This window comes from Bos indicus x Bos taurus, chromosome 10, assembly GCF_003369695.1.
Source record: "Bos indicus x Bos taurus breed Angus x Brahman F1 hybrid chromosome 10, Bos_hybrid_MaternalHap_v2.0, whole genome shotgun sequence".
Taxonomy (NCBI): domain Eukaryota; kingdom Metazoa; phylum Chordata; class Mammalia; order Artiodactyla; family Bovidae; genus Bos; species Bos indicus x Bos taurus.
Window position 1 is genome coordinate 23,601,045 of NC_040085.1, and position 27,504 is coordinate 23,628,548.

Consider the following 27,504-nt stretch of genomic DNA (forward strand, 5'->3'; position numbering starts at 1 on the left):
CTTAAAAGAACCAGAACTAATGGAAGAACAGAAGCAGCTTAACCCAGACTGTTTCTCATTCCACTGCCCTACAGAGAATAGAGGGAATGAAGCAGCGGAAGTTGTGTGAATTCTATGCTTGCGCCCCTCTTTGAGGTTTGAACCATGGACAATTTTAATTGCACCTATAAAAGGCACCTTGTGACCGAGTACATGCCTCAACTCAGACAAGAATTGGGATTTTTGCTTGATCAGGTTGAGTGACTTGGAGCTTTGGGGACAGACTAGATGTGTCCCTTTCGGGATGCTTCTTTCTGTCACCTGCTAGCTGGCTCCTGTTTACACTGTGTCATTTACTCTTGCCTCCTGTCTCCAACAAAGCTTGAATAAAGGTCTGTGCCAACTTACATGATACACCAGCAAGTGTTTGGCAATGTAGATAGTATCATAAAATATATTCCCTTGACAGTTGCTATTCTTTATGTGTCTGGGGAAACTTTTGTTTGTGTTTCTTCATTTTTTGTGCCTTCGCTTCCCTTTTTAGTCAGTTCTGGCATGCAGTATGAAATTGCAATTAGTAATATCTTTTTAAGTAAAATGGATTTTATATTACTGTTGATTTCTTCTTAGATTTTCTTTTCTACTAAGATAATGCCTTTTCAAGTTCTGGGTTTCCTTTTGTTTTTTAGACATTCTTTTTTGCTATGATTGGGAACCACAATACTGATTATTGTCAGTAACTGTGAATAATTAACAAAGTTTGATTGTCTTATGACATATATTAAAATAGCATATTTGAGGGGTTTCTCTGGTTGTCCAGTGGTTAATTCTCCACCTTCCAATGCAGGGGGCTCGAGTTTAGTCCGTGGTTGGGGAACTAAGGGCCCACGTGCCCATGGGGTGTGGCCACAAATTTTAAAAAAGGACCATAGAAATGAATTAAGTATTAGCAATAATTAAATAATGCTGGCATTATGGATGTGTATAATACACAAATGACATTTTTGTGGCCTGGGTATCTATGGTTCCTACTGGGAGACTGCTGATTGATGTATAAAACATGTGATGCCATTCAGAGGCAAAGGTTTCTATGTAGACTTTTAATAGGTAGTTGGTTAGCACTTTTGTGTGTGTGTGTGGTGAGAATTTTGAGAAGTGAACATGTTAGTTGCTCAGTTGTGTCTGACTCTTTGTGACCCCTTGGACTGTACCCCACCAGGCTCCTCTGTCCCAAGAATTCTCCAGGCAAAAATACTGGAGTGCCTAGTCATTCCCTTCTCCAAGGGATCTTCCAACCCAGGGATCAAACTCAGGTCTCCTTTGCTGCTAAGTCGCTTCAGTCATGTCTGACTCTGTGTGACCCCATGGACAGCAGCCTACTAGGCTCCTCTGTCCGTGGGATTCTTCAGGCAAGAATACTGGAGTGGGTTGCCATTTCCTCCTCCCAGGTCTCCTTTCCGTGGAGTGATTATGTCTAGACTGACACTTACAAAGGATAAAAGAAGTACAATCATGGTCCAGTCAATTTGGTTATGGAACTGAGCTTGGGAAACCATTCTTCATGCCTTAGTTTCGTTGCCTGTAAAACTCAGGGCAACAGTAGAATCTTCCTTGTATGAATAAATGTAAAATGGTTAGAACAATGCCTTGCACATAGCAAGTTCCCAATAAAAGCCAGCTACTAATTAACTATTCATCCCCAGTACTTTCTGTCTGCTTTCCCCACCCTCTGGTGGAGTGCACAGAGATGCCTTTAAGCTGCTAAATAATTGCTGCCCTCAGCATTTGCTCTGGATATGTGCGTGGAATAAGGCTTGGCCTATACCTGTGTCTGCACAGGTGGGCCTGGTGCCATCGGAGGAGAAGCACGGTGGTCAGTAGGGAAAGGTTATAGGAGTGTTCTGGCCATTGTGAAGAGACCTGGCTACTGAGCTTTCCGTGGGGCAGGCTCTGCAGCTCTTGTTCTGGCCCCTGTGTGGTTCTTTGACACTTGTCTCTGCCTGGCCCCCTTCTTTTCACCTCTTGCCCAGTTTTGTCACAAGCTTGGTCTTCATTCTCAGTGATGGCCTCAGAGGGAGGTGAGACTGTGGGGAAATAGTCCTGCTTTCCCTTTCTTCAGCTTTCAGATTCTGCCAAGACCACCTTCTTTCTGGGACCCCACATCCTTGCCTTTCTCTTAAGAGAGGTCAGAGGAGTTGGTTTGTGGGAATTTTGAGGGTTAGATTACCTGAGAGTTTAAAAACCCCAGGGCTTGGGACTTCCCTGGTGGTCCAGTGGTTAAGACTCCATGCTTTCAAGACAGGGGGCATAAATTTGATCCCAGGTCAGGGAACTAAGATCCCACATGCCATGATCAAAATGGCCAAAACAAACAAACAAGACAAAAAAACCCCAAGGCCTTCCATGTTGCTTTCTCCATTCCATTCTCTTTTCCTTACAAATTATTTATCAAGCCCTAAAAAATCATAATTTGGTTGAAAGAGCTGAGTTTTATGTTGGCTATTTGGAAGCTAACATTGTTAACAAAATAATTTCTATTGATAATTAAATATTCACCTTTTCTTTCTTGGACTGAGAATATTCCACTTGAAAAGGATCTTTAAACACCCACTTATAAAAGATGTCATGTACTGAAGGCAATGCAAAGAAGCATACAATGGGCTACATAGAGGCTGTTTTTTAAATTAATTTATTTAATTGGAGGGTACTTACTTTACAATATTGTAGTGGTTTTTGCCATACATCAACATGAATCAGCCATGGGTGTGCATGTGTTCCCCATCCTGAACCCCCCTCCTTCCTCCCTCCCCATCCCATCCCTCAGGGTCATCCCAGTGCACCAGCCCTGAGCACCCTGTCTCACGCATCGAACCTGGACCGGCGATCCACTTCACATATGGTAATACACACGTTTCAGCGCTACCCTCTCAAATCATCCCAGCCTCGCCTTCTCCGACAGAGTCCAAAAGACTGTTCTTCACATCTGTGTCTCTTTTGCTGTCTCGCATACATACTATCTTTCTAAATTCCATATATATGCGTTAGTATACTGTATTGGTGTTTTTCTTTCTGACTTACTTCACTCTGTATGATAGGCTCCAGTTTTAAAACCAGCGATAGCTAAAGCCTGCTAAAGCAACCCAACCCTACCCATGTGACATCTTTCACACCTTGGACAACCAGATTTACTTGGTCTAACCGAACAAACTAAGAATAGTTAGATAGCACCACTGACTCAATGGACATGAATTTGAGCAATCTCCAGGAGACAGTGAAGAACAAGGAAGCCTGCTGTGTTGCAATCTATGGGATTGCAAAGAGCCAGGCACGACTTAGCGGCTGAACAACAATAAAAGGAGTATGCCTTTCCTACCTCAGTCTGCCATGTGTTTCTTGCCCAAAGATACTACTTTGATCAAGAACAGCTCTCTAGAGTAAGTACATGTTTTTTACTAATTAGAAACCCTTCAGAACAGCAAACACAACCATTCTTTATTCCGACAAGGTGCGCTTTGGGATAGAAAAGCATTCAGGGTTAAAAATGGCTAGAGGGCTGTGAGAATTCCTGCCTGTTCTTTCTCCTTACCCCGCTCTTGTGAAAAAGCTGTCTCCAAAGTGGAGAGGGAATTTACCTATTGTGTAAGACCTTGACCCCCGTCCTGTGCCTGAAGCAGGCGCATAGTTTTTATGTGTGCCTGTTAGTTTGAATTTGTGATACTGATCTGCTTTTTGTCCCTGCTGACGGTTATTATATCTTAATGGGCGAAACCCTACTCTAATGATCCTTGTGTATATAACTCTCAGAGTACAGAGCAGGCACCAGAGGACCACATAAAAATGTTTGCCTCAATTTCCCTGCAAAAAAGGAGCCCAGAAACCAGACTTGACCAAGTAACAGATTTTTAAAGGTAAAGGAACCCAATAAAATTACCAGCTTTTCACAGCGTGTGTCTATTTCCTCTCGACCTATTGTGAGGTGTAGGTGAAATACTCTAACTGAACTGACAGTGGGAGCAGGGGTAACTAAGGAGAGAGGGAGATAAAAGTAAAACCCACCAGCCGTGATTGATATCACAGTAGCAATGAGTTGTTGGGGTCTCCCCTTTGTGAATTTGGCACTTCACCTTTCTGACACCGTGTGCGGGAGTGTTGGTATAATGAGCCTGATACAGATGAGAGCGAAAGCTAGAGAGTTACTTGGAATACTGTATCAGGGCTTGGAGGTGTGCTGGAGAATTGTGTAGGCTGGTATTTGCTTATTCACCTTATATGATATAAAGGGTTTTGTGTGTATAAGAGAGAGAAATAGAGTATGTTTTTGCAAGTACAAAGTGGAGGGGGCTACCTGGTCCTAGGTAACTCCAAAAATATTTTAATCAATGACTGATTTATTTCTTTGATGTATTTGTCAATTAACTAACAGAATAGGTTCATAGACTGCTTCTAAATTTGATAGTGAGCACTTTCAAGTATCAATTCTGTAACACACTGTCCCGTATCTGGGGACTAGCAGGATCATGTATAGATTCTGGCCCTTGTAGGAACTTAAACTGTTCATGGTAAATAGAAGGCAGGACTGTGTACATGCAAAATGTCTCTCCTATGAGTCACGGCACTTTGGCTCTTTTTACTTTTGACCCCTTTGGCCAATAGCCTAACCTTCCCTGGCCACCCTGTAAAATAGAAATAATAGAAAGTGTTTAATTTCTTAAGTTCCTAGGCTCAACCAGATGATCTCATTTCAGTGCTGCTTCCACCTCTGAACTTTATTTTACTTTTTCAGTTTTAAGCTCCTCACGTGGAAGAGGAGAAACCTCAGCGGAATACTTGGCATTGGCCCTAAATTAACCTCTCCATTGACTTCTTCCTCTCCCCGACTCCTCCCCCAGGTCCTAAGGGGACAGCACCTTGCATATCCATGCATATCCATGACATACGCATATGCGTATGTCACCTTGTCAGCTCCTCTGCCTATTTTGTGGTGGCCCAAGCCCTCCCTCTACACCTAAATGGAAAACCTCAGGCTGATTTGACACCAGACTTGCTTCCCTGGGCTCAGTTGATGACAGCACTCCCCAGAGCTCTGCAGTCTTTCTCTCCTGTTCTGTTCTTTCTGTCCACAGTACTCTGGCTTTCACTACCTCTGCCGTGCTGAACTAAGTTCTAAAAGATTCTTTCCAAATTTTGCTCTATCCTATGTACTAGAACTCTGTCCCATTGCCTCACCTACTCATCAGTGCTCATGGCCTCCCTGCGATGTGCCACAGGCTCTTCACCTTGGCCTTCAGGATTCCACAGGCCCTTGCTCCAAACTGTATGTAAGGAATGCTCTCTTCAAGCCAGATCTGGACTCTCCACCATTGCCTGTGTGTTCTCTGGGCCTGTATGTGTCCGCTTCTTCATCCTGGGAATGTCTCACATCTTTCCCATTGACATTCGCTGGCGCTTGTCCATTACAGATTGTGAGTGCTTGGAATGGACTTGGCTTGATTCATGATGATTAATAAATGGGTGCTTTAGCTGTCTGCCTAAAGCAGTATAACAGTTGAATTTCTACTCATGGCTTTTTGCCTATGGGGATACCACTGTTTAAAACATCTTTGAAGGTTAAGAATGAGAGGAAAGATAGTTTTGTTATTCTTTCCTTTAAAATGAGAAGATTTGCTTGTAAAATTTAGTGATTTTGAGGTATGGAGTATTCAGGCCAGCGTTGTATCTGTACTGAGTATATGGATGGGGCATGATTGTGCAGCTTTACTCACCATACTTCGATTTTTTAAATGGAAACAAACAAGAGTGGGCAAACAACCTTAATTCAGATATGCATATTATTCTTATTCATCAGTCCTATCCCTTTTAAAAGTCTCTTTTTCAAAACCTCACGCTGTCTTTATCGAGGAACTTTTCCTGACACGTAGCAGCAAGACTCACTCTTTGGGATTTCTGGGACATCTGTCTTATCTATAGACATTTATCTTATTCCTGTTACTACCCCCAGGACTATGCTGGATGGTGGGATTATCAAGATGTGTAGAAATGATCCCTGACTACAGACCTTCCACAACCAAGTGTTAAGCAACTTACTAATATGGCTTCTTAAAATAGACTCTTTCACCCAGTATAAAATATGAGTGGTCCCATGGAAGAGGTAAAGAATGAGTACTTAATGATCCAAAGATCAAGGAGCATCCTTCCAGGGGAGGAAACTTTTCACCAAGGCCTAGGAGGGTGAGGGGCAGGAAGGGAAAAAACCATGGAATGTTCAGGAGTAGAGAGGTGTGTGGCTGGAGCTCAGGGGGCCTGGGAGCAGTGGAAATGGTAAAGGATGAGATTGGAAGTGTCACTCAGGGCCAGGAAAGGAATGGACTTAAAAATTAGGCCTATGCGGCTGGACTTTACCCAATATTTAAAGGAAAGACATCTAAGGTATTTCAAACATCAAAGTAAAATTTTGATTAAAAAAAAAAATAATAACTTGGGTGGTACAAAGAAAAGTGCTTTGATGGGCAAGATGGAAATGAGAAGTTAAGATTAGGTTAGCTTTCTAAATAGACCCGAAAAGTGAAAGTGTTGGTCACTCAGGCGTGTCCAACTCTTGGTCAACCCCATGGACTGTAGCCCTCCAGGCTACAGGCTATCCATGGAATTCTCCAGGCAAGAACACTGGAATGGGTAGCCATTCCCTTCTCCAGGGGATCTTCCCAACCCAGGGATCAAACCAAGGTCTCCCACATTGCAGGCCATTTCTTTTCTGTCTGAGCCACCAGGGAAGCCCAAATGGACCCGAAGTTATCTAATATTTCCCTTAAGATGTTCAATACATTATTTTTCATAATTAGAGTTACTCACGCATATACCTTTTCTATTAACACTTCTGAAGGTGGGCCTTGAGTGGGGTTTTAAAGGACCAAAAGGGTTTAAATAGCAACTGCTCCTACTGGAAACACTCAAGTATTCCAGAAAGTGGTAGTCTTCTTTCTCTAATTCTTTCCAGATGTTAAAGCAGATAAGGCATTAACAAGCATTAAAACACGTACACAGTGTGTATAGTTAACATCACATAGTCACTATTTGTAGGTTCTATTTTGATTTCTCATAATGCTCTATGAGCTCGGTTTAGCATGCATCTTGCTTTAATGTTTTCAGTAAGTGAAATTAGACCCCTCCTATGAATGTGTGTGTGTGTGCTCAGTTATATCCGGCTCTGTGTGACCCCATGGATTGTAGCCTGCCAGGCTTCTCTGTCCAGGGGATTTCCCAGGCAAGAATACTGGAGTCAGTACACTGAACCTAATAGAACTGAATGTGACAGATCATGTAGGTAAGTTTTGCTTCCATCCATAATAGTCATCTTGGTCTTTTTCTGAATCTTGGGCTTATTCCTTCATCAAGATAAGAAACCTCTTTCTGTCCTTACCTCTCACTGGCAGGCTTTTCTCCCACTCATAGAACTTGACCTGCTGAGCTCTTAGCTTAAATGTCACCTCTTCAAAGAAGCCTTCATCCATCAGCCTCTCTAAGGTTGCTTATTGCTCTACTCTTTCTTTACATCATTATCTGTAACTATTTACTTGTTTATTTTCTATCCCCTAAGCTGGAGTATAAGTCTCATGAGACCAAGTGCCTTCAATGTCTTAGACACATTTGATTTATATAATCACAGCATTTTAGAACAGTTTCTAGAACTTGGGGCACATTCAGCAAATATTTATTCAAGGGCTGGGTGAATGAATGAATAAATGTTGCCAGAGCCCATGCTCATTCTCCAGTCCCATCCTCCCTACGTGTTTTCCTCTGTTTCCTAGCACACTGGAGGGGAATTGGCTGAGGATATAACCCATCAAATTGTATATCTGGGACCCAGACTGATTAACTTCTGAAACTCAAATATTTACTCACCAGGAAAGGAAGCCAACAGATCCTTCTCTTTCCCATTAGTTAAGATCACTTGATTATATGTAAACTTGCAGTTATATGCAGTACCTAGTTTAGAAATGAACATCTCTGATAAATTATTTTTAGAATTTTGCCTTGTCTTACTGCATTTTCATTGGCTGATTTTTATAGGAAACTATTATAATTTACATAAAATAGACATTGTTCCTGGCTCTTTTTTGTTTCCTTAAAGCATCAGAAATTTAAAAATGCGTGGTCCTGTTAATAAGTTAGCGAAATCATCTTATCTCCATGCATAGTATAACAGTCCTGGGAGGGTAAATTCTTTCCTTCTTTCCTCAAAGGACATTTTTCTTTAGTGGTTTTAGATTGGCCTTTCAGGAGTGTAATCTTCCTTCGTCTTGGTGGAATCTGAGATGACTGACTTTGTCACTAGCGTATTAACCGCTTCTTTTCTCACTACTCCATGTAGCTGAGGAACAGCTTGCTGATTAACTCCTGAATTAGAGAAGGTGCCCTGTGAAGGAATTTTAAGTACATTTCTCAGTATTCTGTGAAGTTACATGATCTTAGCTCAGTTAATTAAGTTTATTAAAATTGTATAAAGGGGTTCATACAATTCTAAACCGTAGAAGAAGCAAAACAATTTGAAAGCAACCTGCCCTTTACCTTGATCCCTACCTTCTCCAAAACCATGGTGTAATGCCAACCAACAGAGTAATGGTTGACGAGCAGAATTTTAAGGCATTCTAAATATCACTGGTTGGTTTAATAAAATTAATTAGCCTGCCACGTAGAAAATTTACTAGCGTGCTGGTTAATTTCACAATGTAAAGTCAGAGAAGGGAGGTGGGGTTGAGGGAACAAACCTTATTAGTTTTGAATAATTATTTAAAGATGTGGAGCTGCCTATTTCAAGCACTTTGATTGCCAAATCCATTAAGGCTTTAAAATCTCCATGTTTGTATGCTGGTATATATGGGAAGGAATCTTTTTAGATGAAATCACAGGCATATTAGTTAACAGCTAAATGACTTATTTAAGATACAGAACAACAAGTAGAATCCAAATAAAACCATGGGAACGAGAACTTGCCTTAAGACTTGCTCATGGGAGGTTTCCATAATCTTAATTTGCCATTGATGCAATTATTGCTTTTTCTTGTCTTTTTAATCCAAACAAGATGTTTGCAGCAGCCATGGAAAGGTGCCTGAAATCACATGCCTGAATTCATTTAATTTGCCAACATCGTCTTTTTTCTCTCCCTCTTCCTGGTAATGGGCAAGCGTCAGTTCTGGTGCATTAGGTATTAAATCTCTTCAATTACCAGGCGGGAAGAAAGATTTAAAATTGTGTTTCAAACCTACTAACTGATTTAGTTTTAAAACACAAACACTTCTCCTGCGGAGCCTAAATTAAACTGCAGAAAGGATGCAGAGCTTGAGGAATTAAACCAGGCAGGGCCAAGGCTTAGGCCAGCAATCAGAACCACTTTGGTTTCTTTCACAGGGCCCCCCTGGTGCAGAAGGAAAGGGGGCAAGAGCATGTCAGAAGACAACCTGTGTGAGAGAGGGCAAACGTTTACATTGCTTGGTAGCTGGACATGGAGTAAACGTTAGTGCAGCAGAGTCCGGTCTAACCTCTTATCCTTTCTCGTTCTCTTTGGGTGCTCGGCAGCCATTTTTAATGTGGACGATTCTGTGGTTGATCTGGAAACCCTGGCAGCCTTATATGAAAACGTGAGTATCAGAGTTTCCAGATTTTTGTATCTTAACTAACTTTAAAAAATATGTTAATGTCTAAAAAATCATTGTATGTGACTCCTCCCACCCAAAAAATCACTGATCCATTCATGTTCCTTGGCAGTGGGAATTTTGACATTGCGTGGAAGAGAGTAAGGTACAGAAAAGCCAGCTCAAATGAGAGTGAACATGAGGAAACACTAGGCTCTTGACCTCCCTCCCCCTCACAATACAGTGAGGGATGTCTTGACATCCCTCCCCCTCACTGTGGTATCTGGGTTAGTAGATTTCTTCTACAGGGGAGGGTGGTTCAATGGGGAGGCCACATCTATGCCACAGAACGCGGCCCTGTGATTTGCAATCAGAGTGAATGAAGCTAAGTTACCAGCTTAATATTGGTGTATAACCAGTGTCATCTTCTGAGGAATGAGGATGTTGTCTCCAGCTTGGATGATTACTTTTAGTCCAGGGAAGCTGATGGCATTGAATGTAGGAAATAGTATCGGATGGTGAGTGTGTGTTTTGGATTTAGAGTGAGATATTCAGGTTTGAGATCCAGCTCTGTCATGGACAACTGAGTGGCTTTGGGTCAGTTAAACTCCTAAACCTGTTTGATCCTCAGTACAATGGGGATTATAATAGGCTCTACATGATTTCTGTGACTATTAAAATAGAGCTCAATATATATATAGCAGTAGCACTGTATTTTGAAAATGAGCAGCACTGTATACATATATGGTCTTTAAATGTGGATTATATGTGTAAATAACCAGAGTAATTGACAGGCTTTCTTGAGAACATGACACAAGAGAGTCCCAGTTCCCATAATTGTTAACTGCTCTGGTTCACTGACTCTGTTAGATTTGAATATATAGATTGAACCAGATTCTCTTTACTGAGTAATGCTATTTCCCAGAGCTGTATAGCATGCTTTGGTTACCAGGCTCAGAAAATGATTCAATACTTCGGTTCCCAGGGACTTTAAACCTCTCACAGAAAATTTGAATAGTGTGTTAATCCAGTCTAGCAGGATTTCCGATTCCCTTCACGTTTTTATATCCTTTTTGTATATCAGGAATTGTTTAGTATTAATATAATATGATGGGTGGGAATGTCCCATGTTTCTTTTGGGAAGGCTTTCATTAATAGGTAAGAAGATGCACGAATCCTAGGCCATCCTGGCACATGTGTGGAATACCTGGAGGGCAGCATGGAATTATAGAAGAAAGATGTTTCATGTCAAGCTCTTTACCAGGTAGTTAGTCTAAGTCTCGGTGGAGTCATCTATAACACAAGGATGCAATGCTTGATGTTGGAGGACTTTGTAAAAGGCAAAAAGAACTGTGTGCGTGGCGGGTACTTGTTAGCTTACAGTAGCAGTAAGCCACATATGATTGACATAGGTGGATACATTGAGAAAGTATGAGACCAAATGCCAAAGTAAGTAGTGCAGACAGCAAATACTTAGAAAATTCAGAGAGAACCTGCTGACCAGAAATTTAAAAATCAGGATCCTATGTAAGTTAGGAGGGCTGTTTTGAGGATGAGGAAGCAGATGCTAAGGAAAGCTTGACCCATATCTCATCTTACAGGGAAAGACACTAGGGATTTAAGGTAGCAATTAAATTCCTGGCTTGTATATCCAGCTCAGGTTACTTATATGACCATTGGGTTTTAGCCAGTGATTCTCAAACGTTAGCCTGAGAATCACCTGGAGGGCTCTCTGAACCCCACTCTTAAGAGTGTTGGCCCTACTTCCTGCATAAAGTATGTCCAAGATGTGCTCAGTTGCACTAAGTCGTGTCTGACTCTTTGTGACCCCATGGACTGTAGCCCACCAGGCTCCTCTGTCCGTGGAATTCTTCAGGCAAGAATACTGGAGTAGTTTGCCATCTCCTCTTCCAGGGGATCTTCCTAACCCAGGAATTGAAGCTGCATCTCCAGCATTGGCTGGCAGATTTTTTGTTTTTTAAACCACGGAGCCACCTGGGAAGCCCTATGCCCAAGATAGGGCCAACAATTGCAATTGGCATTTCTAATTAGTGACAGGTGATGCTAATGGTCCAGAGACCATACTTTGAGACATATTGCTTTAGACAGATTCTCACTGCTGATTTTTGTGTGTGTTTTGCTTCTATTTCAACACAGAGAGCCCAAGAGGATGAACTCGTTAAAATAAGAAAGTATTATGAGACATCCAAAGAGGAAGAATTGAAGCTGCTGGATAAACCTGAGCAGTAAGGATGCTTGAACACTTTTCTGTTAATAAAAGGAGAAGGGCCTTCCCTATCTTCCTGCCTCCAGCTCCGAATAACCACATCTAAGCTGTGCCAAGCTCAGTCACAGCAGCGTCATTCCCGTGACCTATTGCATGCAGCAGGATGACCTGACTGCCGGGAAAGGCAGCTGGGAGATTTGTGCTGCTGGGTAGCATGTCTCAAGCCCTCACCCCACCCCTCGTGACTCCCCTTTTCTTGTCCTAGCAAATCGTTAATTCCTCCTAGACTAAACATTCTGGCCAAAAGGGTAACTGAGGAAGGAAGAAGTTACTGCTCCGTTTAAGGTTCTGCTGATGCAGTTGAAAGAGATGATGTCAGAGTCACAGGATTCAAATTGATTTTCCTAAATATCGTATCCAGTAAATGTTGCCTGCATGTGCCAGCTTTCTCCCCACACTCTCCACCTGCTCTTCCTAATTTCAGTGTGACTTTTCATCCTTCATTTGCACGTGCTTATGCTGCTCTCCAGTCACTGTTTAGACATGTCTGCTCTCTGTTTTGAGGTACTCCACACACTCTTGTTCTTTGCTGGGCTCTTGGGATCTGCAGCCCCCCAGGTTCCACCCAGGACTCTGAGAATGTGGGCTGGGTCCTGAATGGACAGAGGGCTCCTTTGCCTATTGCTCCTTTGAGTGCTTCCTGCCCAAGGAAGGGTACCCTTCTCAGCTTGGAGAGGAGGGGAGGGATAGAAACAGAGGAAATCGATCGAGTTTAGAGTAAGTAGGACTTCCCTGGTGGCTCAGCTGGTAAAGAATCCACCTGTAATACAGGAGACCCAGGTTTGATCTCTGGCTGGGGAAGATACCCTGGAGAAAGAAATGGCAACCCACTCCAGTATTCTTGCTGGGAAATCCCATGGACAGAGGAGCCTGGTGGGCTATAGTCCATGGGGTCACAAAGAGCTGGACATGACTTAATGATTAAACCACCACCAGGGTTATAAGTCAGCCCCAGAGATAGGTGAACGGCTTGTCCTGAAACCTTCATACCTTGCCTTGGTTCCTCTAAAATACCCCACTTCCTTTGTTATAGCAAGGTCCAAAAATCATCTCCCAGTGACTGGGTGGGGGATTTTTAGGTTTACTCAATTACTGACAAACCTTTATGGTAATTTGGGCACACTTCATTGATTGGCTTTCATGTGGAGCATATGCCAGGACTCTCCCCAAAACACACCCAAAGTTAGTTAGTTCATGAAGCCTAGGAATTTTGTGACTCAGTGGGCTCCCGTCCCCTTCAGTTCCATCACCCTGAGTCGCCATCCTTACCAACCCTACCCCTGACCCATCACGTGATCAATCCCATGTCATGCTTTCTAATATAATGAGTTAATTTCCACTAAATTGCCAACATCCGCTGGATCATCAAAAAAGCAAGAGAGTTCCAGAAAAACATCTATTTCTGCTTTCTTGACTATGCCAAAGACTTTGACTGTGTGGATCACAATAAACTGTGGAAAATTCTGAAAGAGATGGGAATACTAGACCACCTGACCTGCCTCTTGAGAAATTTGTATGCAGGTCAGGAAGCAACAGTTACAACTGGACATGGAACAACAGACTGGTTCCAAATAGGGAAAGGAGTACGTCAAGGCTGTACATTGTCACCCTGTTTATTTAACTTATATGCAGAGTACATCATGAGAAACGCTGGGCTGGAAGAAGCACAAGCTAGAATCAAGATTTCTAAGAGAAATATCAATAACCTCAGATATGCAGATGACACCACCCTTATGGCAGAAAGTGAAGAGGAACTAAAAAGCCTCTTGATGAAGGTGAAAGAGGAGAGTGAAAAAGTTGGCTTAAAACACAACATTCAGAAAACGAAAATCATGGCATCCAGTCCCATCACTTCATGGGAAATAGATGGGGAAACAGTGGAAACAGTGTCAGACTTTATTTCGGGGGGCTCCAAAATCACTGCAGATGGTGACTGCAGCCATGAAATTAAAAGACGCTTACTCCTTGGAAGAAAAGTTATGACCAACCTAGATAGCATATTGAAAAGCAGAGACATTACTTTGCCAACAAAGGTCTGTCTAGTCAAGGCTATGGTTTTTCCGATGGTCATGTATGGATGTGAGAGTTGGACTGTGAAGAAAGCTGAGTGCCAAAGAATTGATGCTTTTGAACTGTGGTGTTGGAGAAGACTCTTGAGAGTCCCTTGGACTGCAAGGAGATCCACCCAGTCCATTCTGAAGGAGATCAGCCCTGGGATTTCTTTGGAAGGAATGATGCTAAAGCTGAAACTCCAGTACTTTGGCCACCTCATGTGAAGAGTTGACTCACTGGAAAAGACTGATGCTGGGAGGGATTGGGGGCAGGAGGAGAAGGGGACGACAGAGGATGAGATGGCTGGATGACATCACTGACTCAATGTCTGTGAGTCTGAGTGAACTCCGGGAGTTGGTGATGGACAGGGAGGCCTGGCGTGCTGCGATTCATGGGGTCGAGAAGGGTTGGACACGAGTGAGCGACTGAACTGAACTGAACTGAAGGTGCTAATGACCGAAAATGAAAAGAATAATAACAGATATTTAGAAAAAGGCCATGGAAATATTTGAGGACTGACTTAGTCAGCTCTAACAAGGTACCTTCAACTGGGTGACTTGCCAACAACAAAAATGTGTATCTCACAGTTGCTGAAGCCAGAAGTCTGAGATCCAGCTGCAGCCATGGCTAGGTTCTAGTGAGAATGCTCTTGCACGCTGTGGACTGCCAATGTCTTCACGTGGCAGAGAACAGAGAGAGGAAAGAAGCTCTTGTGTCTCTTTTCTGCTGGGCACTGACCCCACTCATGAGGGATTAACCGTCATGTCCTTATTACTGCCCCAAATCCCTACTCCTTAATACTGTCACATTAAGGGTCAGGATTTCAGCATATGGATTTGGGCGGACACAAACATTCAGTCTATAATAGGGACAGTAGGACATACCAAACATTTGTTGTTCTTATTCAGTTGCTAAGTCATGTCCGACCCTGTGGCCCTATGGACTGCAGCGTGCCAGTCTCCTGTGTCCTCCATTATCGCCCAGAGTTTGCTCAGATTCATGTGCATTGAGTCGGTGATGCTGTTTAACCATCTCATCCTCTGCACCCCCTTCTCCTTTTGCCTTCAATCTTTCCCAGCATCAGGGTCTTTCCCAGTGAGTTGGCTCTTTGCATCATGTGAGTAAGCATTTGGGTAGTGCTAACTATACCACATTAAGCAATGATCTTCTAAGCTCAGAGTTGGAAAACTTTACCTGTAAAGGACCTGGCAGTAAGTACTTTAGGCTTGGTGGGCCATGACAGTCTGTTGGAACTATTCAAGTCGACTGTTACAGTCCAGAAGCAGCCATAGATGATGGACGTGCCTGTGCGCCAATAACATTTTATTTATGGATGCTGAAATTTGAATTTCATATCATTTTTACACCTTATAAAATATTATCCTCTGTTGCCTTTTCCCCCAACCATTTAAAAATGTGAAAACCATTCTTAGCCGATGGACCATACAAAAACAAGTGATGGGCTGAATTTGGCCTGGAGTCTATAATTCACCAATCCCTGCTCTAAGCTATAGGAATGGCCAACCTGCTGAAATGAATAGTGGGCCCCTGCTACTGGAAGGGGTCCCCTTTTCCTTCTGTGTTAATGCCTTTTTGGTATCATTTTACAAGATTAATTGCCAAGACAAAAAGTAATGGTAGCAGGTAATTAACAAAATGACTTCTTGTTCTTGCTTTCTCTACTGAGGATCTGGATAGAAGAGCATTTTTATTATCTTAATTTATTAAAAAATGTTTATTGGTATATTGTCACCCAGAGTGAAGTAAGTGTGAAAGAGAAAAGCAAATGTATCAGTGCACACATGTGGAATCTAGGAAAATGGTACTGATGAACCTATTTCCAAGGCAGAAATAGAGATGCAGATGAAGGGCATTTTTAAAGTTTGTAAGTGGTCATTTTAATGGCTTCCTTAACATGCTAAGCTCTTACTGACAGCAAAGAAGATGGCCATATTGTCCTGGTGATGTGTTTGGACTCACTTGTTAGAGGGTGAGGCCCAGAGAGGTAGGGCCTCCAGCCCTAAGTGAATTCCACCTTTGCTCCCAACCTCCTGCACAGCACAGCATTTGTTTGATTTATGCCAGAGTCTGATTTTTTGGCCACTTACTTGCCATTAGCGCCAAGTGAGTTGACTATAAGCATGTTTTACATACTGGAAAATATGAATCATTTATAGTTTCAACATTGCAGTTTCCTGAGATTCCTGTGGTGCCCGGTCCCATAAATTCAAGTCTGGAGAGGCTGGCTTCATCACTCACCTCATCAACTTTCTTGAGCCATGGGGCCAGATGTAGAAAGCCATTTCCCACAGAGATGTCATCTGCTTGGGACTAGGCTCTCTGAGAACCACTCTCTCCAGCGATGGTCCTCAACTCTGTTCACACTCTGCTTGGGGTGGTAGTGAGGCATTGGGAGCTTCTATTGCATTTGATTAGGCCTGGTGTGAGCTTTTTCTGGCCTGAAGTGAGGATACCGTATATAGCCTATTGGGATGCTCTACTTACGGGCTTCCCTGATAGCTCAGTTGGTAAAGAATCCACCTGCAATGCAGGAGACCCCAGTTCAATTCCTGGGTCAGGAAGACCCCCTGGAGAATGGGTAGGCTACCCACTCCAGTATTCTTGGGCTTCCCTGTGGCTCAGCTGGTAAAGAATCTGCCTGCAATGCAGGAGACCTGGGTTCGATCCCTGGGTTGGGAAGATCCCGTGGAGAAGGGAAAGGCTACCCGCTCCAGTATTCTGCCCTAGAGAATTCCATGGAGTGTATAGTACATGGGATCACAAAGAGTTGGACATGACTGAGCAACTTTCACTTTTCACTTATGCCCATAGCTGCCTTGCCCTCCTGCCCCAACCAAATGAAGACACGTTGACTTTTTGAAATAAGGCTCTGTTAGCATTTTCCTCTGTGGAGGAACATAGGTTACAACATGCACAGACAGAAATGTTAACATTCAGGGTTCCGACGGATCATTAACCAAATATTAGTTCCTTGAAAACAGTGGCCTGTTGTGTCATTTCTGCTATGAGCTGAGTTACTGCTGTACATGTGTGACCCATTCTCTGTGAGGTGCAGAATATCTCTCCTGTATACAGACTCTAGTTACAGTCCACCCTGGCAAGACCATCCGGCCTTAAGGACAGAAGGGGAAGGTCCCTAGTCTGTGGCTCTTTGGGGATATTTAGTCCTTCCTATCTCTGGCCCTAGCATAGGCTAGTCCTAAAGGAAATCAGTCCATAAATATTCATGAGTACCATGAGCTAATAATGCCCAAGACCCCCTCTTTGGGGATGGGTAAAAGAGTGCTTATCCCTTCCCTTATGGGTAGAATATAAAACCCAGTTGAGGAGAGGGAATAAGATGTTAGACATTTCATAGCCTTTGAGGTAACCTTCCCTGGTGGCTCAGATGGTAAAGAATCCTCCTGCAATGCAGGCGACCTGGGTTCGATCCCTGAATTGGGAAGATACCCTGGAGGAGAGCATGGCAACTAACTCCAGTATTCTCGCCTGGCGAATCCCCATGGACAGAGGAGCCTGGTGGGCTACAATCCATGGGGTCACAAAGAGTCGGACACGACTGAGTGACTAAGCACAGTACAGCATGTGCCTCTGGTACTTTCTCAGGTAGATGGGAAATGGTGCTTTCCTCAAGTCTTTATTTTTCCCATATTTGCTACTCTAGTTTTTCTCATCTTCACCTTCTGCTAGGTGACCAGGCCCCAAACCCACAAATCATCCTGGACTTTTCTCAGTATCTCAGGGGATGGGTCAGCTTCTCTGGGTCTGGCCCCCTCAATTGCTTTCTAACCATTTGCCCCTGTACATCCACACTGGTGGCCCTCTCACCTACCCCATTAGAATATTCCAGGTATTCCCAGCCTCAGATCCGCTCCAGTCCAGATAACCTCCAGTCAATCATCCAAGCCTTGCCAGGACAATTTTATAAAACAAAAAGCTGGAAGTGTCACTCTTCTGTTTCAAATCATTCATTCATTCAGAAAAAGCTTGAAATCTTTGTTTTAGAATATGAAGCTCCATTTTAGCTTCTTCTCCCCTTTGCCCATGAATATCAGGCAGCCTGTCTAGGCTCTCACTGGCAGTTTCTCACACATGACCTGCGCAAGCACCAGAGGGCTCCCAGAGATCTGGGCTGACATGGTCCTTCCAGGGCTCTGACTTCGATACCCGGCATGTGACATCCATAGCTCCTGTTTTAGGTCCCATCACCAAGATCACTCATCAAACTCCATGGTAATTGAGGATTTATTTCTCAGGTGATCAAGAAGCAATTATGTATAAGTTAAATTAGGTTCTCACGTCTTAGCATGGTGCCTGACACACTGTAAGTGCTTCATACACATCGAAAAACAGTAAAATTCTTGGTGACTGATGCTATTAGTATTTTTGGTGACACATTTCCTAGAGTCCAATCTGAAAGTAATGTGAAATTTCTGAATATCATTCCTGACTCAACTCTGGATATGTGTTTTGGCCCCTTCTCCATACACAGAACATGGGGTCTTTAAGATTCCCTGAAAGCCTTCCTAGTGCCAACCCTAATTCCAGTAAAGCTTTGAGCCCAGGGAACCTTGTAGTTCTATTTCATTTTTTTCTGGGTAACACAAATTAGTTGAGGCTATGGGCTCATCTCCTTCTGTGGATCCTAACGTCCTTTCTGGAGACTAGTTATAAATGATTGTTTATCCAGCATTTCCTTCTTCTCTTCTAAGTTCTTGCTGGTGAGCTGGGGTGTTGATCTGTATATTCTTGCCATCAGTTCTTCACTCACTGTGTCCACTTAAATAAGGAAGTGTACCTTCTCTGGGATATAGGTCCTACTTTGGGAGTAGTGTTTCATGGTTGCGTTTGGAAAGGGAGAAATGGAGGGTGCTACCCTTGAGATATCTCTCGGCAGCATTTGAATATGTCAGACTTCCCAAGATTCACTCACAGGACCAGATGCCTCCCGGCCCATAAGCTTTTTACGGCTCGCGTTTGTGAAAACTGGTGATACCCCTGATTTCAGTCATAAATGAATCAGTGGTTTGAAACTAATTTTAGCAAAGAAGCAATTTACATATAGTGTGTAATTTTTTCATCTTGTTCTGATTCAGAATTCCTTTGGGTTTTCATTTTTATATCCCATCACATGGTTTTCATAATAATCAAAAGTTACAAAACCTTAAAACAAAGGTATGTTTTCTTTTATGAGCATTCTTTGCTTCATCTCAGTGCGATTAAAAAGAAAAAGGATTATGACCTGGTTGTAGGATGAATAAGAAAAACAGTTGATTATTAGAATTATTATTAAAACCCAAGTGTCCCTAAAAGAGGCACAGAGTCTTAACTAAGAAACGTTGGGGGGTTATGGAAAAAATGGGGCTCCAGCTTTGCTCCTGTGTAAAAGTATTCTTGGTAAGAGGTTACAAAATGTCAGGGTATTGATGTTACGATTTGACTAAGACTTTCAGAACTATCAGTTAATCATCATTTCAACCCCAGAATGGATTTAATAGCTGTTAGTGGATTCTCTCCTCTTCTGGATTCATTTCCAACTCTTTCCATCCATTTTGGTTTATACCCCTTCCTCGGGTGGTTGGCTTCGAGAATATGTAACTCTTCCAACTTAATTTTGCAAGGGGCTCCAGTGCCCAGCTGCTCAGACAGTGAGCTTCTGTGTGTGGGTCAGGACTCACCTTTAGCTTTTAAGACCTGTCTTGCTGTAATTTTTAAGAAACTTTAGATTGTTCTCGCTTAATGAGTGCCTGCCTTGTTCCAAGCATGGAACTATGAACTCTTGTCTGTGAAAGTAAGTTCATGTGGAAAAGTAAACACCTGTAGAATAGAATCATTATGACTATTATAATTGATTGAACAGAAAAATAATAGTAAGCTCATTTCAGAAATAGATTTCTTTTAGTCACTTGCCTGTAGACATTTGCCTCGTCTTCACTTAGCCTATGTTAATACACCATTAGACAATACTGCACTATAAAGGGAGTTGATTGTGTTCTTTTCTTTTTTTTTTTCAGACTGTAAAGATTAATGCTTCCCATTTGGGTTTAGTCTTATTGGGAAGCAGGAGATAGATTACTTGATGTGGTTCAGTATACTTGCATTAACTTTCTGTTCTTATACATCATACGTTTGTTTACCATTATAGAAACCCATTAATGTATTTTTAATTTTTAAAAATTGTATACAGTTTTTAAATATTACTTTCCATTTACAGCTATCGGAAAATATTGTCTATATTCTGTGTTGTAAAGTGTATCTTTGAGCCTGTCTTATACCCAGTCATTTGTACCTTCCACTCCCCTAGCCTTATATTGCTCCTCCCCCACTGGTAACCACTGGTTTGTTCTCTGTATCTGTGAATCTGCATCTTTTTGGTTATATTCATGATTTGGTTATATTTTTTAGATTCCACGTATAAGTGATATCATATAGTACTTGTCTGTCTTTGATTTATTTCACTTAGCATAGCATTATACCCTCCAAGTCCGTCCATGTTGCTGCAGATGATAAAATTTATTCTTTTTGTGGCCGAGTAGTATTCCATTGTAGAGAAGGAAATGGCAACCCACTCCAGTGTTCTTGCCTGGAGAATCCCAGGAACGGGGGAGCCTGGTGGGCTGCCGTCTATGGGGTCGCACAGAGTCGGACACGACTGAAGCGACTTAGCAGCAGCAGCAGCATTCCATTGTGTGTACATCTTCTTTATCCGTGTATCTATTCACGAACACAGGTTGCTTCCATATCTTGGCAGTTATAAATAATGCCACTATGAACACTGGGGTGCATATATTTTTTCAAATTAGTGTTTTCAGTTTTTTTGGATGTATACTCAGGAGTGGAATTTCTAGGTCAAAAGGTAATTCTGTATTTAGGTTTTTGAGAAACCGCCATACTGTTTTCCACAGTGGCTGCAACAATTTGCATTCCTACCAACAGTGTACGAGAATTCTCCTTTCTCCACATCCTTGTTGACATTTGTTAGTGTTCTTTTTGATGATAGCCATTCTGATGGGTGGGAGGTGTTATACGGAAACCCATTTTGAAAAGTGGTTTTGTTGTCCACAGTAGAGCACATCCCTTGAGTTTGCTTATTTGATACCTTTTATGATGGTTCGATTGACATTGTCAAATAAGAAATGCTTTCATGGTGAATCTTTTTCTGCTGTCTTTTTATTTCCTGTGTGACTGTATATGAAGTCAGCTGATTCATTCTTAATTTTTACAGATTTTTACATGAGTTAGCCCAGATCCCTAATTTTGCTGAACGTGCCCAGTGCATAATCTTCAGATCTGTCTTTTCTGAGGGTATCACCGCCTTGCACCGAAAGGTAGAGATCATCACACGAGCTTCTAAGGTATGTTTGCTGCCTAATTCAAGGATAACTTTGCCTTTCTTGGGGGTGGAGGAGGGAGTGGAGAGTGGGAAAGATCAACTTGAGTCCCTTTGTAGAAAACTTTTTGCCTTAAGATTGTGTATTTCCCTGTGACAATTATCCCATAAGTTTGTGTGCATGTATGTGAATGAGTAAGAAAGGAGATGCAGATTGATAGAGGATAAAGAGGGAGAAAAAAATAACACTTTTACAGATTTCTCACCTATTCCAAATACCTCCCAATATACATACTGGCCACTTAAAACCAACCTTAATAGTATAGTGTGTTTTCTACTCTGTCTAAGATTGCAAGAGATTTGCCTTAAACCAATGCACTGGATCATCTGAAATGTGTTTACATAGTGAAATATTGTAAGAAGATTCCAGAGACTTGATAAATGAAATAAATAATTATGGCAATGAGTGATGGGCCAATAAATTTTTGCTGGCTTCATCCCACTGGTGTTCTTTATAAATTCTTCAACTTGGCATTTTCTCCCAGTGACCTACATCCTTAACCACATGATGATCCTCCGTAAATACTGTAGAGTTTAGTTGCTTATTTGAAGGCATGTTTTTTTTTTCCCCTTCTAAGACATAAAAGATTTCAATAAAGAAAGCATAAATATCACCAAGGTGTATAATATGCACCTTCTAATAATGCCCTAAAAAGCAGGAACAGAGGTCAACTTGGAGCTGCGGTTGGTTTTCTGTCTTTACCCTGAAATAAAGGAAAATAAAGTCAACTGAAATTATAGAGAAGGGAGAAAAGTATCAATTTGAAAATTTGCACTTGGAGCCAAAGAATGAGAGAGAAAGAGGTGAAACAAATGAGAGAGGAAGCTGAAGAAACCCCAAGAAGCTTGAAATTGTAATAGTTAACAGACAAATCAGCAAGCGCTTAATAAACAGAGCCTGTGACCTCGAAATACATTATTGTAGTTCACCTCTGAGGGTTATTTCCAGGGATAAGGAAGAATAGGCATGCTGTTGTATCTACCCAACATTTAACTATGCTGTTTATATACAGACAGTGTCCAAAACCAGATTCTCAAATGATCTTAAAACCTTTTGTATTTAGAAGCCATCAAATACAAAACCTAACTGTAACAACTCTCTTGTTTCAATTTCTGAATCCCTTAAAATAAGTATTTAAAAAATAAAATTGGCTCAAATAGAAATGTAATATTTAATATTCAGTGTTAAAACATGTACAGTTTGTAATTCATTGAAAGGATAAAACATGATGGCTGTTAACATTTTTTTTTAAGACACTTAGCTTTATGAAGTGTATTTTCTGTTTCACCAATTGTAAATCCTATTGGTAACAGGCCAGCAAACAGACTATCAGGTGCTTGGTGAACATTTGTTGTTAAATGAACATAGGTGCTTTTGGAGTTCAGCCTCATAATAATTATTATTTTTTTTCCCAGGGCTTGCTGCACATGAAGAGTGTAAAAGATATTTTAGCTCTCATTCTGGCTTTTGGAAATTATATGAATGGAGGAAATAGGACTCGGGGACAAGCAGATGGATATAGCTTAGAAATTCTGCCCAAACTCAAGGACGTCAAAAGTCGGGTATTTATTTTTCATATGAGTTTCTGTGATCTGCCATCATTTTCCTTCTACCCTTTCAATTTTTTTGTTTTAAGTATCCCTAGTTGTTCCATTCATCTCTATCTTCCTCCTAGCAGTACATTTTTTTCTTTGCTTTCTTTTGAATACAGGTTTTTCGTGTTTGATCTTCTTTTGACGAAAAATTCCCAACATTCATTTGCTTGAAAGCACACAGTTAGATGTTGAACTACCATGAGAGGATAAAACAGATAGTGTACAGTATTAGCCATAGCACAAGACTTGAATCTGTTTGAATTTGGTGTTAGCTACTTGTAATTTACTCACCCCTGAGTAGGGAGCGATGCCGAATCACCAAGGGAGCTGAGCGTTTGAATTATCCTTTGGTCCACAACAATTGGACTGGGGGGTCCACTGTCAACCCCTCTGAGCCTGATTATCATTTGGCTCCACACCCCTGCAGAGCTCTCTTTAGAAACAAGCAGCCCATAGCTAGGCATCCCTGTCGGGGGGCAGGGAGGGGGAATGGAGGGAGGGGAAACACAGAGGCAAATTAGAGTTAGACCCACGTGAACAAGACACAAAGGCTGCCTTGTGGGAGGGCTCGCTCTCCCCTGGAGTCCCAGGGTCATAAAGTGGCAGGGTGTTCCTTTTAAGCCATCTTGATTGTTTTTCATGCCATTAAGAACACACATTTTTTGAGAGGTGGGAAGGGAGGGATGGTTTTTCTGTTCTGCTCCCTGGTTCTCTTTAGCACTCCCCTTCCTCCTCCTTTCTTGGCTTTATGCCTGAAAATATTGAGATAGTCTTTTGGTTGGTTGGTTGCATGTCTTAGCCATTACCTCAGAGGTCTTATGGATTGATTATCTGTTTGGGTTTTCTCCCCCTCAAAGGAAAAGTGTAGTGTCATTTCTTTCTATAGATGCCATTAAAAATGAATGGGACAAGGAGGAGAATTTCACCAGTATCAAACAGAATCAAGACTAGGTATCAGAAAAGTATAAGAGTTACAAAATGAGATTTCAGTTCTTTGACTGTATACTATGGCAGAGTCTCATGTGAAGGATATTCATTTAAGCTTCTCTTTTAAACCTAGGATAATGGGATTAATCTGGTGGACTACGTGGTGAAATATTACCTGCGTTACTATGATCAGGTAAGAAATGGCATTATGTGGAAAACTGCACCTAATGGAGTTTCAACTCCTTCACATCGTTGGCATTCAGAAATTGGATGATGGCTGGATGGATGAATTTCAAGTCCAACATAGAATTTGAGAGCTCTCCAGCCTCCTTGGTTTACAGATGGGAACACTGAAGCCAAGAGAATTTAGTTGACTCTTGTGAAGGGAAGCATTATTCAGTACAAATCTACTGCCTCCTAATCTACTATGTAACACAGCTTCAGAGAGATCCCTAGTCATCTCAGCGCCTTCTGACCAGGTTGTGAGGGTTCCTGTGAAACCTATATCCATTCAGTAATTGGTTATATTTGAAACTAGATTCTGGGCTGCAGACCAAAATTTAGGAACTTAATATGCAGTAATACCCAATACTTTATCAGCAGTGTTCATTGGTGAACAAGTTAAAGACGTGGAATTTAAATCCATCTTCCCTGCTTAAATTACACTGGCCATTAGAAATAAAAATTTCTGTGAGAATCCACCTGAGCACCATTTTCTATGTTTTATTCCTTCTCATTAAATCGAGAACAAGGAGTCCTAGCTTTGAGAAGAAAGAGGTACTATTGTAAGTTGTTGAGAAACCTAGCAGTCAGTAAATGGAAAAAGTCTTGGGAAAATGTTGTCAGGAGTCCCACTTAACTATCCACAAAGGCAGAGTTTTTCCTAGGTAGCGAGGGAAGAAAAGTCAAGATTCCAGGGCGTCCTTTTCAAAAGGCCTTCAATTTCATGCAGAGGACAAGCTAAGCGCTGATGAAGCCTTTCATCATCTGTCCTCCCCTCCTGGTGGGTTTATCTGACTGACTGTAATGTAGGTGCTTGATACATACTTACTGAGTTGAATGTACTGTAAATATCCACAAGCATGTAGTCAGTAGCATCTGTGAAGAATTAGATGAATGGAGGTGACAGATGTTTTCTGGTAGAGCAGTACAGGTGTGTTGAGCTTGAGGCAATGTTTGTGCACCCACAGTTCTGACAATAGGTACCAAAGTGGCAGAAGAACTCTACTGAAGAATCTTGGGGTGACAGTTCAAAGTTGACATGAGCAGATTTATGCATAGTCTCTATCTCAGCCATGCTTCCTACACAGACGCACTGTGTAGGAAGGATAACATTTGCCTATGGAATTTGGCTCCTGATGAAGAGAGCTGAACCCAGTGGAATCAGCTTCACAGAGGAAAATGTTAAAATCCAATAAGATTAGTTTCAGAAATCCTAAAGGAAATCAACCCTAAATACTCATTGGAAGGACTGATGCTGAAGCTGAAGCTCCAATATTTTGGCCACCTGATGTGAAGCGCCAACTCATTGGAAAAGACTCTGATGCTGGGAAATATGAGGGCAGGAGAAGGGGGTGACAAAGGATGAGGTGGCTGAATGGCATCACCAACTCAACGGGCATGAGTTTGAGCAAACTCCAGGAGATAGTGAAGGACAGGGAAGCCTGGTGTGCTACAGTCCATGGGGTCACAAAGAGTCAGACACTACTTGGCAACTGAACAATAGGATGGTCCAGTTTAGGAAAAATAAGAAGTCAACAACTGTGTGGTGCTCTCCCAGTTTTTCACTGAGCAGAATGAATATCACTCAAGAGTGTAGGATTATGTGATTTATAAAATGATCCCTTCCCTCTTAGGAGCCTAAGGGATGATGTTTGTGGTTAGTGGTGAAGAGCAATTAGCAGAAGAAAGGTGACTCTTGCTCCAAGCTTCCTTCTACTCATGGATGATTTTTGGTTCAAGTTGAGGTCTATGTGAAGTTTAAAGAAACCCTTCTAGGGCCATGTCTTTTGAACTCTTAATTGAGCAACTTTCATAAGAGCTGCTGCTGCTGCTGCTAAGTCAGTTCAGTCATGTCCAACTCTGTGCGATCCCATAGACGGCAGCCCACCAGGCTCCGCCATCCCTGGGATTCTCCAGGCAAGAACACTGGAGTGGGTTGCCATTGCCTTCTCCAATGCATGAAAGTGAAAAGTGAAAGTGAAGTCGCTCAGTCGTGTCCGACTCTTCGTGACCCCATGGACTGCAGCCCACCAGGCTCCTCTGTCCATGGGATTTTCCAGGTAAGAGTACTGGAGTGGCATGCCATTGCGTCCTCTGCATAAGAGCTACTACTAAGCTGATTTGCTCAGCAGCATTTTCTCTTTTTCTACCTTAAAAAAAAGAAGAAGAAACTGAGACTGAATCTGATAAAAAGTTTTGAAGACTAGAAAGAGACATGCATGAGTTCTTCCAATGTTGATTACCGTGGAATTTTGTGGCAAGCATCTTAGATGTTGTTCCATCTTGGCACTCATACTAGGGCACTGCTTCCATTGTTTTTTAGAGCAGTAACATAAGGAAAGTAAAAAATAGTACACTGATCATGTAAAATATTGTTCTGATCAAATGAGGAAAACCACTTTCTTCTAGCATTACAAATGGGGCCGGATGTCTTAAAGGAAGAGGGAAGGACCCAGGGAATTCTTGAAATCACAAGAAAAGAGGGTAAGAAGGTAGATGACCCCTGTCCAAGATGCATACTTCCCAGAACAGTGTTCTGTAAGCTGTCTGTAATAGTGCCACAGTTTATTGGTAGACCTGATGGTGAGTACTCAACTGAGAACAAGACATAATTCCTGCCTCCAAAGTGTTCATAGTCTACTGGGGAAGACACCAAGCTAACAAGGCAATTTTTAAATTAATGTTGATAAGTGCTGTGATACGGGAAGTAGCGGGGGCTCTTGGAAACATCCAGGTGCTGGAGTTCTGGGGAGAGCTTTAAGGAAATGCTGTTTTGAGACTTGAAGAAGTATGAACCAGGACGTTTGAGGAGGGCCTGGGGAAGGATTTGGAAAGAGACAGTTTTGTAGACAAAAGTCTACAAGCAAGAGATTGTGGCCTGTTCTTTTATTTTTTGAAAGTGAGGGAGTTAGAGATAGGAGAAGGGAGAAATCAGGCTGGAGATGGAGACAGAGGCCCGATCATAAAGTGCCTTGTAAAGCAGTTGTAGAGTTTGGAATTAGTCCTAATGGCAGTAGGGAAGATGGAATGTGAAGGAGAGCTGGCAGAGTACTCTGTGTGGAGAGAAGCATAAGCGAAGACGGCCTGAGATATGTAGGACACAAAGCTTACATTGAACAACTCGGGAGAAAGCAGGCTGGACTGGAACAGATAGTTGAGGCTCTGCTTCTCCCTGTGTGCCTACAGGTTGTGCACCTCTGGATGTCTCTCTGCTGAGATCCTCTCTTAGCTGTAGTTGTGACGTTTGTCAGCACTCTACACAGCCACGCCTTTGTAAATACCTACTAAGATAGCTCCTGCCTGGGGGCTCAGACGGTAAAGAATCTGCCTGCAATGCAGGAGACCCAGGTTCAATGCCTGGGTCGGGAAGATACTCTGGAGAAGAAAATGGCAACCTACTC

At 42.1% G+C, this 27,504-nt stretch overlaps 1 protein-coding gene across 1 annotated transcript in view; it reads left to right on the forward strand.

The window, feature by feature from the left end:
* The window catches only part of FMN1 (formin 1), a 457,430-nt gene that overhangs the window by 269,892 nt on the left and 160,034 nt on the right, over window positions 1–27,504 (forward strand). Inside the window, 5 exon segments of the mRNA XM_027553461.1 lie at window positions 9,553–9,614; window positions 11,766–11,854; window positions 21,194–21,323; window positions 22,775–22,921; window positions 24,015–24,074. Of these exon segments, the coding sequence (XP_027409262.1) occupies window positions 9,553–9,614; window positions 11,766–11,854; window positions 21,194–21,323; window positions 22,775–22,921; window positions 24,015–24,074 (488 nt within the window).